Source organism: Scyliorhinus torazame, chromosome 8, assembly GCF_047496885.1.
Source record: "Scyliorhinus torazame isolate Kashiwa2021f chromosome 8, sScyTor2.1, whole genome shotgun sequence".
In the NCBI taxonomy this organism is placed as follows: domain Eukaryota; kingdom Metazoa; phylum Chordata; class Chondrichthyes; order Carcharhiniformes; family Scyliorhinidae; genus Scyliorhinus; species Scyliorhinus torazame.
The window spans coordinates 11952468-11964860 of NC_092714.1; the positions used below are offsets into that span (position 1 = coordinate 11952468).

At 45.3% G+C, this 12393-nt stretch overlaps 1 protein-coding gene across 1 annotated transcript in view; it reads right to left on the bottom strand.

The window, feature by feature from the left end:
• Nucleotides 1-10370, bottom strand: part of robo2 (roundabout, axon guidance receptor, homolog 2 (Drosophila)) — a 1628477-nt gene extending 1618107 nt beyond the window's left edge. Inside the window, exon 1 of the mRNA XM_072513070.1 lies at nt 10076-10370. Coding sequence (XP_072369171.1) covers nt 10076-10211 — 136 coding nt within the window. The 5' untranslated portion in view covers nt 10212-10370. The remainder of the gene's footprint in view (nt 1-10075) is intronic.
• Nucleotides 10371-12393: the final 2023 nt, after the last annotated feature.

Sequence of the window (12393 nt, forward strand, 5' to 3'; positions counted from 1 at the left end):
TTCCAGTAGCTTTGTCAAGCATGATTTCCCCTTCATAAATCCATGCTGACTGTCCGATCCTGCCACTGTTTCCTAAGTGCTCTGCTATAAAATCTTTGATAATGCATTCTATAATTTTCTCCACTACCGACATCAGGCTGACTGGTCTATAATTCCCTGTTATCTCTCTACCTCCCTTTTTAAGTCATTTATACGTAAAGGGTAATAGATAATGGGGAGAGGGTAGCGTTTTGGCATTGTCCCTGGACTAGTAACCCAGACACACAGGCTAAGGCTCCGGGGACATGTCTCTGGCCAGTATGCCAGAAACCTCAGGCCAACGTTCTGGGGGCATGAGTTCAAATCCCCCCCCCCCGTGGCAGCAGGTGGAATTTCTAAAATTCAATGAGCAAACCTGGAATATAAAACTAGCCTCAATAATGTGACAAAGAAACTACAATTGCTTCTTGTAAAGATCCATCTGTTGACTCATGCCTTTCAGGGAAGGAAATGTTATCCTCGCCTGGTTTGGCTTACATTTGACTCCAGACCCACAGTAATGTGATTGACTTTTAGCTGTCTTCTGAAATGGTCGAGCAAATTACTCAAGTTTGTCAGCAAAACCAAGGAACTGATCATCGACTTCAGGAAGCGCAGCACGAACCCCCTCCCACACCCCCGTCTACATCAATGGCTCTGAAGTGCAGATGGTCGATAGCTTTAAGTTCCTGGGAGTCACCATCACCAACAGTCTGTCCTGGTCCACTTACGTTGATGCAATAGTCAAGAAAGCCCAACAATGTCTCTACTTCCTACGGAAGCTAAAGAAGTTAGGCATGTCTGCATCGACTCTCACAAACTTCTACAGATGTGCCATAGAGAGCATCCTATCCGGCTGCAACACAGCCTGGTACGGCAATTGCTCGGCCCAAGATCGCAAGAAATTGCAGAGTGTGGTGAACTCAGCCCAACGCATCACACAAACTTGCCACCCCCACAATGATTCTGTATACACCTCTCGCTGCCTCAGGAAGGCAGACAGCATTCTCCCATACCTCCTACCCAGGCATTGCCCTCTTCCAGACCCTTCCATCAGGCAGAATATACAGGTCTGAAGACCCGCACATCCAGACATAGGAACAGCTTCTTCCCCACAGCTACAAGACTCCTCAACGACTCTCCCTCGGACTGATCTGTTCCCTGTAAGAACACTATTCACGACGCCCTATGCAGCTCTTGCTCATGTATTTGCTTTGTTTGGCCCTTGTTCCGAACTGTAATCAATCACTCTTTGTCGATGTACTTTGTTGATTATTCTTTTTGTCTATTGTGTACATGCTCTTGGCTGCAGAAAGGTACTTTTCACTGTACTTCGGTACACGTGACAATCAATCAATCAATCAAATCAATTAATCAGTTTGAGGGCAAATCGGATTGGGCAACAAAGGCCAGCCTTGCCAACAATGCCCACATCCCATGAAAGAATTTTGAAAAACCTGGGTATAAGTTTCAGGATGGGGTCTAATCTAAAATAGGTAGGTTCGGAATTTGCCCGACTGCAGTCTGAACTCTCAGATCATACACAGGGTCGGGAAATCTCAAAGGCATCTGCTACTCCGAGGAAGTTGCAATCATTATTAATAGATGGAGAATCCCACACAGTTTCTCGATTCTGCTGAAGGTGCTTCCTGGGAGATCCATCCAGAATACTTCAGCGCTGTTCCACTATGCCTCCTGGTTCATAACCCAGACTGTTCCTCCATTAATAAATCATTGCCCAGCATCACTCCATCTTTGTGGCATACAACTCAGAACACAGAATCTGCAGTGCAGGAACAAGTTTGTGCCGGTGTTTATGCTCCACATGATCCATGCTCCCACTTTACTTCATCTCACTCTGTCAGCATATCCCGTTTACTCTTTCTCTTCTACCTCCTATCCTCATTTTCCTCCCCCTTAACTGCATCCAATCGATTCGCCTCAACTGCTCTTTGTGATAGTGAGTTCTGCATTCTCATCACTCTCTAGGTGGTGCCATTTCTCCTGATTACCTCATTGGTGGCCACTTGTTTCCGACTTTCCCAAGATGTGGAAACATCTTCCTCATATCTACCCTATACTGAAGACCTTGATCAGGTCACTTTCAGGACTTGTCGCTTCTACTGGAATGACAATGCGGGAGGAATCTGTTCTTCATTGAAGAATGCCACGTGGGCCATGCAAATAGAAGTCCATGAAGCTGGCCAGGGAATCTGCGCCGGACTGTGTAAAACCGCCAGAAACTCCTTGAGGTAATTTCTCCCCAACTTTCTCACTGTACATAACTCAAGCCTGGAAAGACAAGAAAACGTTTCCATTCTAATTTGAAGCAAACGATTCACTGTATTGGAACTAAAACTTGTTAAAATATTAGGCAAGAGGGCTTTGGCCTATTTAATACTGATTCCTCGCATTTCAGCTGAAAATCTGTGATGTGTTCATCACAGTCTCCAGAGAGGGACTGCCATGAAACTTTCAGACCCCATTATTGCATCTGATGTCTAGTTACAGTGAAAACCATTACGTATCCCAGTATATATCTATAAAATCCAAAAAACTTCTCCTTTGTTTCCAATACATCCTCCGCTGTCAAACATTCCTGGGACTTCACTGTGAGCGGCCAGGAAGTTCTGCCTCACGAAGCTAAAGGCTCCTGGTTTTACGCAACTTGCTTCCATCAGCCTTCACTACTTCTCGTGAGAATGTCAGATAGCAGTTATCAACCAATTGATGGCGGTGTCTTTGCAGATCACACGGAGCTGCTGTGGTGACATGGACCTTTACATGGTGACTGTAGTCTGGAGCTGTGGGTAGTAATGGTAGACGTTCTTGCCAACAGATAGCTGACCAGAAATCTCTGCTACCCTTTTCACCTATCGTTGGTGTGTGTTGGAATGTTACAAGCGAACGCACAACCTTTTTCTCTGCAGAATGAACGCACCTTTCTTGGACATCAGGTCCTGGGATGGGACTCAGGAGCAGGGACACAACCTACTGCGCCACGGGACCTGCTCCCTGTCAGCCCATTACTTCAATGCATTGTTATGGGCCAGGGTTCAGAAAACTCCAAAGTGTATCATGGAGTTCACCTGACCGACAACTGTTTATTGATTTTCGTTACGATGAGCACAAGAGCCTGACTGTCAGGTGTTATTCAACAGAGTTCTTTCAATCAAAATAACAAGCTTTATTCTAAGAATTTAGTTAACATTTGTATAAACACACACAATAAGAATTTTTATCAACTACACCTTAAAGACCCCACACAGCAACAGTAATCTATGTATAAACCTTAATGAATTCCCCCTCAACTGTTCCAATTCAATAACAAAATCCAAGTAAAACCAGAAACCCCTTTCCAAAGGTGTGGCCCAGCACACGGCACTCTCACTGGTATAAGACTTGTTATTGATACTCTTGTTCCCCTTTTCAAACAGCAGATTTGAATTCCTGCCAGAAAGCAATTATCTCATTTAAGTTATCAAGTAGTCTGGAAACATCTTTTAAAATATAGTGAGGCACTGCTTTCAACCTGTGCAGTTCAAAACCAGTCCAAACTCAAAGCAAAAGTAAAACCCACAGAGCCACAGCCCAGCTCCACCCAAAAAAATAACATCATTGAAGCCATGTGATAAGACAAAAACATTCCTTAAAGGGACATTCCCATGACACCTCCCCCCAAGAAAAAAAAGTAAACCATCAACTTCGAAGAAGGTTTCATTTTTCACCTGCCCATTGATAACAAATGACACTAAACATACATTTTTTAAACAAAAGCAAAACAGGCAAACATTTGCAATAAGTTAGTTAATTTCAGTTCTTTGTCTTCCTGCAACTGGAATCCCTCTTGATTGACAGTCTCTTTGGGCAAGAAGGTCTTTGCATGATCCATCCATTTCTCTACGGCATCTGCATCTTTCTTCAAGGTCAGGTACGTTCGTTCAATCCGATCACAAAAGATAGACTTTGATCCTACAAGCCCCAAATTTGTTATGGGTCAGGGTTTAGAAAACCCCAAATTATATCATGGAGTTCACCTGACCGACAACTGTTAATTGATTTTTGTTACGATGAGCACAAGAGCCTGACTGTCAGGTGTTATTCAACAGAGTTCTTAGGTACTTTCAATCGAAAAAACAAGCTTTATTTTAAGAATTTAGTAAACATTTGTATAAACACACGCAGTAAGACATTTTTATCAAATTTACAACCATAAAGACCCCACACAGATACAGTAATCTATGTAAACCCTTAATGAATTCCCCCTTAACTGTTCCAATTCAATAACAAAATCCAAGTAAAAGCAGAAACCCTTTTTCAAAGGTGTAGTCCAGCACACGGCATTCTCACTGGTATAAGACTGTTGTTATTGATACTCTGTCCCTCTTTTCAAACAGCAGGTTTGAATTCCTTCCAAAAAGCAATTATCTCTTTTATGTTATCAAGTAGTCTGGAAACAGCTTTTAAAATAAAAATAAAAGACACTTCTTTCAACCTGTGCAGTTCAAAACCAGTTCAAACTCAAAGCAAAAGTAAAACCCACAGAGCCACAGACCAGCTCCACCCACACAGTGACATCACTGAAGCCATGTGATAAGACAAAAACATTTCTTAAAGGTAGCCATGATGTGGAGATGCCAGCGTTGGACTGGAGTGAACACAGTAAGACGTCTTCCAACACCAGGTTAAAGTCCAACAGGTTTGTTTCAAACACTAGCTTTCGGAGCACTGCTCCTTCCTCAGGTGAATGAAGAGCTGTGTTCCAGAAACATATATATAGACAAAGTCAAAGATGCAAGACAATGCTTTGAATGTGAGCATTTGCAGGTAATTAACTGTGTCAATTGTGAATTGTCTCAAGCCAGGACAGTTGGTAGGATTTCGCAAGCCCAGGCCAGATGGTGGAGGGTGAATGTAATGTGACATGAATCCAAGGTCCCAGTTGAGGCCGTACTCATGTGTGCGGAACTTGGCTATAGGTTTCTGCTCAGTGATTTTGCGTTGACGTGCGTCCTGAAGGCCGCCTTGGAGAATGCTATACCCCTGTCTCTGGATCTGTAAAGACTTAATTACCTGCAAATGCTCGCATTCAAAACATTGTCTTGCACCTTTGACTTTGTCTATATATATGTTTCTGGAACATACCTCTTTATTCACTTGAGGAAGGAGCAGCGCTCCGAAAGCTAGTGTTTGAAACAAACCTGTTGGACTTTAACCTAGTGTTGTAAGACTTCTTACTATTTCTTAAAGGGACATTCCCATGACAGTATACAGAAATCATAGAATTCCTACAGTGCAGAAGGAAGCCATTCAGCCCATCAAGTTTGCACTGGCCATCTGAAAGAGCACCCTACACAGACCCACTCCCCTGCTCCATCCCCATAACCCCACCTAACCTTTGGACACTAAGGGGCAATTTAGCGTGGCCAATCCACCTATCCTGCACATCTTTGGACTGTGGGAGCACCCGGGGGAAACTCACGCAGACACAGGGAGTACGTGCAGCCTCCACACAGATAATCACCCAAGGTCAGAATCGAACTCATGTTCCTGCCGCTGTGAGGCAGCAGTGCTAACCATTAAGCCTCCGTACCACCCTCACATTATAGCGAATGCTGGCAAGGCAGGTCTTCCACAATCCAAGCCCAATCTCATTCTTACTCAAAGCCCACTTCACAACAGGGGTCACTAACAATTGACTGAAAGTTGAATGGTTTGTAGCTCCTCTCTTTAGAGACTAGGGTGCAGAAGAGGTTTGCCGGCTAAGCTGGGATTGGTCTCCTTGGAGTAGAGGTTGAGGGGAGATTAAATAGGGCTGTTCAAAATGACAAGGGTTTCAATATAGGGAGAAGCTGCTTCCACTGGAAGGAGGGTCAGGATTGGGTGAACACTGACTGAGGATTCTGTAAGGATGGGGTGGATGGAGCGGTGGAAGGAATGATGGGAATGAGGAGAATATTGTTCAGCAGAGTTGAGATCTGAAATGGGCTGCCTGAAAGAGTGGCGGAATCAAATCCAACAGCAGCTTTCAAAATGGACTCGGATAAATACTTAAAAAGGAAAAAGAGCGAGGAAGTGAGACCTTCAAAGGGTCATCAGAGGCAAGAGGGGCCGAATGGCCTCCTGCTCATAGAATTGTGGAAACGTACAGCACAAAAGGAGACACTTGGCCTGCCATTCCTGAGCTCCCTCCTTCAAAACACAGTTGCTGAGTTCCAACTTCCTGCTTTTTGTCCGTAAACCTGTAAGGTGCTCATCTTCAAGAACCTGTCCAACTTTCTTTGAAGAATTATGCATGAAATCAGATCCCATCCTCAGGCGCCAGAATGTGGCGACTGGGGGCTTTTCACAGTAACTTCATTGCAGTGTTAACGTTAGCCTCCCTGTGACAATAATAAAAATTATTATTATCATTATTTTCAGGGGGAACATTTCAACTCCCGACAACTTACTGAGTGAGAAACTCTCATCTCCCCTTTGCATCTTCCGCTAATAATTTCAAATCTATGACCTCAATTTATATTCCTCAGAGGGAATAGTCATTCTCTCTCTACTCTCTACTGAGGAGCGGTTGAATAAACTCGGTTTGTTCTCACTGGAACGACGGAGGTTGAGGGGCCACCTGATAGAGGTCTACAAAATTATGAGGGGCATAGACAGAGTGGATAGTCAGAGGCTTTTCCCCAGGGTAGAGAGGTCAATTACTAGGGGGCATAGGTTTAAGGTGCGAGGGGCAAGGTTTAGAGTAGATGTACGAGGCAAGGTTTTTACACAGAGGGTAGTGGGTGCCTGGAACTCGCTGCTGGAGGAGGTGGTGGAAGCAGGGACGATAGTGACATTTAAGGGGCATCTTGACAAATACATGAATAGGATGGGAATAGAGCGGATACGGACTCAGGAAGTGTAGAAGATTGTAGTTTAGTCGGGCAGCATGGTCGGCACGGGCTTGGAGGGCCGAAGGGCCTGTTCCTGTGCTGTACTTTTCTTTGTTTTTTGTTCCAGTGATTTATAAAGTTCCAGCAAGATTTATGTGCTTTCATGAACCCAAGCAACCCGTAGATTTTTCATACCACCTTTCCGGCTTTGTAAGAAATTTGGCTGTTTATTAATCATACAAAACCGTTAAAAAATGATTGAATATTATAGGAGTAACTCGCCTTCTGATTATGAAATGTCCTACAGCAGCAGGGGGCAGGGCTGACACAAACTGGACGGTAGAAGTCTGTTATCTCGCCCAATGACATGACACTTGGAGATGCTCTGACATTCCTAAAGCCCGATGAGGGAGGATCCTGGGACCCTTATGTCAACCAACTCTCTGAGTAAAGTTTAAACCAGCGATCGCAGCAAGTAATGAGCCAAGAGATGACTTCAGGGGCTTCAGGCATAAGTAGAAAGGATTACCTTCAATATTGAGCTATTGGACAATTAGTGATGAACATAAGCCCCCGAGAAATAAGCTATTTAGAAGGGCTGGTGAGGGGGAAACTTTGGGCGGCATAGAGCTTCCTGGATGGACCAATGCTGGCTCTGCCTAACACTTTGGTTAGTTCAAGAAGACTTCAGACAGAGGAGTACCCTTCACAGTAATCCATGCTGGCTTCAGCCTAACCCTCTGGCTAGATCAAGAAGACTGAGAGCACCTCCAGTTCCAGCTACAGAAATCAGTCTCATCTGCATTCATGTCGAGAGGGCCAGAAGACAAGACCAGGGATGTACTTCTGAGGCAATATAAGGCTCTGGTCAGATCCCATTTGGAATATTGTGAGCAGTTTTGGGCCCTGTATCTAAGGAAGGATGTGTTGGCCTTGGAAAGGATACAGTGGAGGTTCACAACAATGATCCCTGGAATGAAGAGCTTGTCTTATGAGGAACGGTTGAGGGCTCTGGGTCTGTACTCGTGGGAGGTTAGAAGGATGAGGGGGGATCTTCTTGAAACTTACAGGATACTGCGAGGCCGGGATGGAGTGGACGTGGAGAGGATGTTTCCACTTGTAGGAAAAACTAGAACCAGAGGACACAATCTCAGACTAAAGGGACAATCCTTTAAAACAGAGATGAGGAGGAATTTCTTCAGCCAGAGAGTGGTGAATGATTAAATGACGGAGCAGACTCGATGGGCCGAGTGGTCTAATTCTGCTCCTATGTCTTCTGGTCTTATTCCCGTTGGTCCGATCTGAGTCCGAGGATACTACCACAATCAGCCACGTAAATCGGCACCCCCATGCTTCCCCCACCCACTGGTCCAATCCAGAACCTGTGACACATTCTCACCTATAATGGGTGGAGTGTCTTCTCTGCCTGGTTATTGCATTTATCTGGGGATGGGGGGATTTTCCATGTCCCCCGCCGGCGCGTTTCTCAGTAGCAGGAAGTGGCTCACTGATCGCCGTTTGCCGGATCCTCTGCGATTTCCCATTGAATCCACCTCCCACCACCAGGAAACCCGCGGTGGGAGTTCATCATCGGCGGGACCGGAACATCCGGCTGGCGAGAATAGCTGGAAAATCCCCCTCATCATATTTTAAATGGTGCTTTTTAACCAAACTGCTTTAAAATCATTGATGCTTTTGAATCCCTTTTCTCAGATACTCTGTGACCCCCCTGATCAAATCATACGACTTGATCCACTACCTTAAAGGATCTGTGTTATTGTGTCCCAAAATCCCTCTCTGCTCGTCTACACTTTCCAAAACTGTGCCATATATAGATTACAGTCTTTCCATATTTGTCCTCCCAAAGTACATCACACTTCTCCGCGTTGAACATCCATCTGCCATGCTTCACCAGCTTGCCGATGTCATCCTGAAGTCTATCACTATTCTCATCATAATCCACTACTTTGCCAGATTTTGCATCGTCTGCAAACTTTGTCAAGCTGTTCCTGGGTCTAGGTTCTCTATAAAACTGAAAAGAAAAAAGTAATGAATCAAAAGTTGCCCTCGGGGAATTGCTGTGCAAACCATCTCCCAGTCTAAAAAAAAACACGCCCAGCCACCCGCAACGTTTTGCTTCCTGTCACTGTGTCGATTTTGTATTTGTGTCACTCCCATTTCCGAACTTCTGAATAAGCCTCCCCTGTGGTACTTTTGCTGAATGTCTTCCTGGAATCCACGTGCACAACATCCACCATGCTATGACACTCTGTTACCTCACCCAAAATTCAGTCAAGCCCGTGTAGGATTCTGCACCGTAAGATTCTCTGAATTTCAGAGTAGCCACTGGATGAGATTAGATTGCTCTGATCAGACCTGAGCATTCTGCTCAGCTGGTTAGGACATTCTTTTTCGCACAGCCTGGGCTATTGCTAAGAACAGCCATCGATCCAAATAGGAGCAACACAGAGTGGGGAAAACTCATAAATTATTAAGAGTCTGCCTTGAGATTGTTGATCATACTCTTTAACCTCAGATCACACAGATAAGGGAAGGTGGCAGAACTATTAAAAGGTGAGTTTAATACAACGAGCTGTGACCCTTATTTCTGATGGCTGCACAGTGCCACTCTATATTACAACCCTCCACTGATATCACAGTGTTGTCACACAGTTCTAATGCTCACTGTGGCTTATGAAAAGGACTGTCAGCAGGTCACTTAACCACCTTTCAAATAACTTGGCAAACTGCGAGAAATTTTGAATGACAGACTGCACAAGGTCAAGGCAACAGCAGTGGCTGGAGAGAATTGAATTGCGGGAGGTAATCTCCTGTACCCCACTCAGCAAACAGTATATAACATTTACTGTTCCTCTCTGCCTCTGACCTTTTGAAATGTCACCAATTGCTGCATCTCCTGTCTGCAAAATCCTGGCAACATCACCCCCCCCCAAAAAAAAATAAAACAGCCCTCAGTTGACACACTTAAAACAACCATCAGTTGGCACACAACTAGTCAAAAAAATGTTAACTCAACTCCCTCTGCGAGCGAAATCATGCAAAGCTTTATATATGTGACAAGATTCTTTAAAAACTAAAGCCCAAGGCTGCATCAGATGCAATGCACACATTATATATCACATCAGTATGGAATATGTACATCCGACTGCCCAGGCACTCACCACCTTTCCAATGCCTTCCCTTCGACCGACTTTGCTTGGAGTCACTCTGCTGTGTGCAGGGTCCACTCAATAATAAAACGGCGATAAAAGCAAGTTGGACGGTGGCTTGTCTGCTCAGCGGCACTACAGGAAACATCTCCCCAAGTTTGTGAGCAACAGAACCAATGCGTGCACCTCAGTCCTCACAGCTCTTTCTCCGCCCATACTCTCCTCGCTGCTTGCTGAAAGCAGTCATTAATCATTGTGAAATCACACAGCAGCGACCATCCCTCACCACCAAGTCTAGGAGGCAGCATCAAACTGCTGGAGGACAGGAGCTTTTCTCTCTCTCTCTCCCTCTCTCTCTCGCACACATTCGCCCACATTGCACCGGGCACGGGCTATCGCAATGGAAAGGAAGGGGAGGGAAAATAAATCACTACTCCAGGTTTCAGTGGGAATTCAGCTTTGATGCATGTGCAGAGCCACAGTCCATCTCACTCCCCCTCCTCTTCCCCCACCACCCTAATAAAACATAGAGATTTGATGCAGGGAAGTCTATGAAAAGTGTTCTCAAAAGCACACACACACACGCACAGAAGGCAATATAACAAGAATGCCAGAGAGAGACATTAAAAAATTTGGCAGTGAGTGAGGTTAGACCCTCAAAAGGCTTGGGTCCGATCGAATGATCCTCACAGCAAGGCAAACCTATCGGATTGCTCTCTGTAACGCTGCATTGGTTTGGTGGGGACCAAGCAGCAGAGATAGTTCAGCTAAATGTAGGAATCAGAGGCGTTAAGTACATCCACAGTGTATCAACCTGCTGAATAATCAAGGAGATGTCTTTGTTTAATATATATGTATAATATATACTATATATATATGTGTGTATGTGTGTATTGATTCTGGGTGGCCCATAAAAATCTTTTGCCTTTTTTCTTCGGTTTCAATTATTATCATTAATTGCCTTGAGAAGTTAAAAGGGGAGGCTGACAGTATATCATACCTGCCAGAGGCAAAGGTGTTTGGCTAATTCGGAACTTAAATCACAACAGTGTCAGCTCCCGACTCTGGGGGAGCTGTAATTGCAGATTAACAGACAATCTGTGCAGTGAGGTTACCTAGAATATATTTCTTTTAATAAAAAAAGAGACTTAATTGTAGCACACAGTGGAAGCAAATAAGATTAGAGACACCCTCTATCAGTGCCAGCAAGCATTGCATTTGCTTGGAGTTCTATATATAAATTCCATGTTTTGGCATCGCTCCTGTTTTCATTCTTTCACTTGCAACCCACTTGCTGACAGTGTGTTGAGTGTTTAAACATTAATATGTAAATATACATAAAACAACAACAAAAATCAGTGCTCTCAGAAAGGTGATGGCATCTTTCAGTTGAACCCAAAACCAAGCTATCTTGGGTATCCAAAGCTGCATCCAGTGAGGGTTTCGACACTCTTAAATGGCTCACCAGCCCAGCTGCCCCTTGGCCTTCAGGAGACGCATGAAAGGCTTTGTAGGTGAACCGTGGAGTTTGAAGACATGACACATCATTGATATTCAGCTCCTGTCAGAGCTGGTAGACAATCGCACCCCCTGCCCCTGGAATGCCTGATTCTAACTTTGCTCCAGTTGATTATAATTGTGCTCTGCGTATGTTACACCACCCCCCAGCCTTGTCCCCCTGTTGGGTCAGAAAAATCAGGTGTTTCCCCATCAATCCCTCGTCTCCCCTCTTGTCACGTGTGGTCCAACACTCTCCCCCCTGAGTCTGTAGGAAGTCCCAAGCTGGGGGTGTGCAGCGCTGAGGGGAGTGCTGCACGCTTGGCGGCACTATCTTCTGGCTGAAACATTCACGTGAACTCGTGTGTGGCCTCTCGGTTCAACTTAAAGATTCCGTAGCCGCGACTTGAAGAAAAGCAGGACTTGGCATCCAGAGCCAATACCTATCCCTTAATCAACATCATTAAAAAAAGTATTATCTGCCCATTGGGCTGGATTCTCCGGACCCCTCGGGAGCGCGCCGTTCGCTGGAGGCGGGATTCTCTCTTCCCGCCGCTTGTCAAGGACACGCGCGGGCGGGGGTGCGATGCTGGCGGGAACAGTGAATCCCAACGGCCTGAGAATTCCAGCTGATTACCCCATTCTGGTTTGTGGCAGTTTATAACGGACAAATTGACCGTGGCGAGGCGGCACGTGGCGCAGTGGTTAGCACTGGGACTGCAGCGTTGAGGACCCGGGTTCAAATCCCGGCCCTGGGTCACTGCCCATGTGGAGTTTGCACATTCTCCCCGTGTCTGTGTTGGTCTCAACCCCACAACCCAAAGATGTGCAGG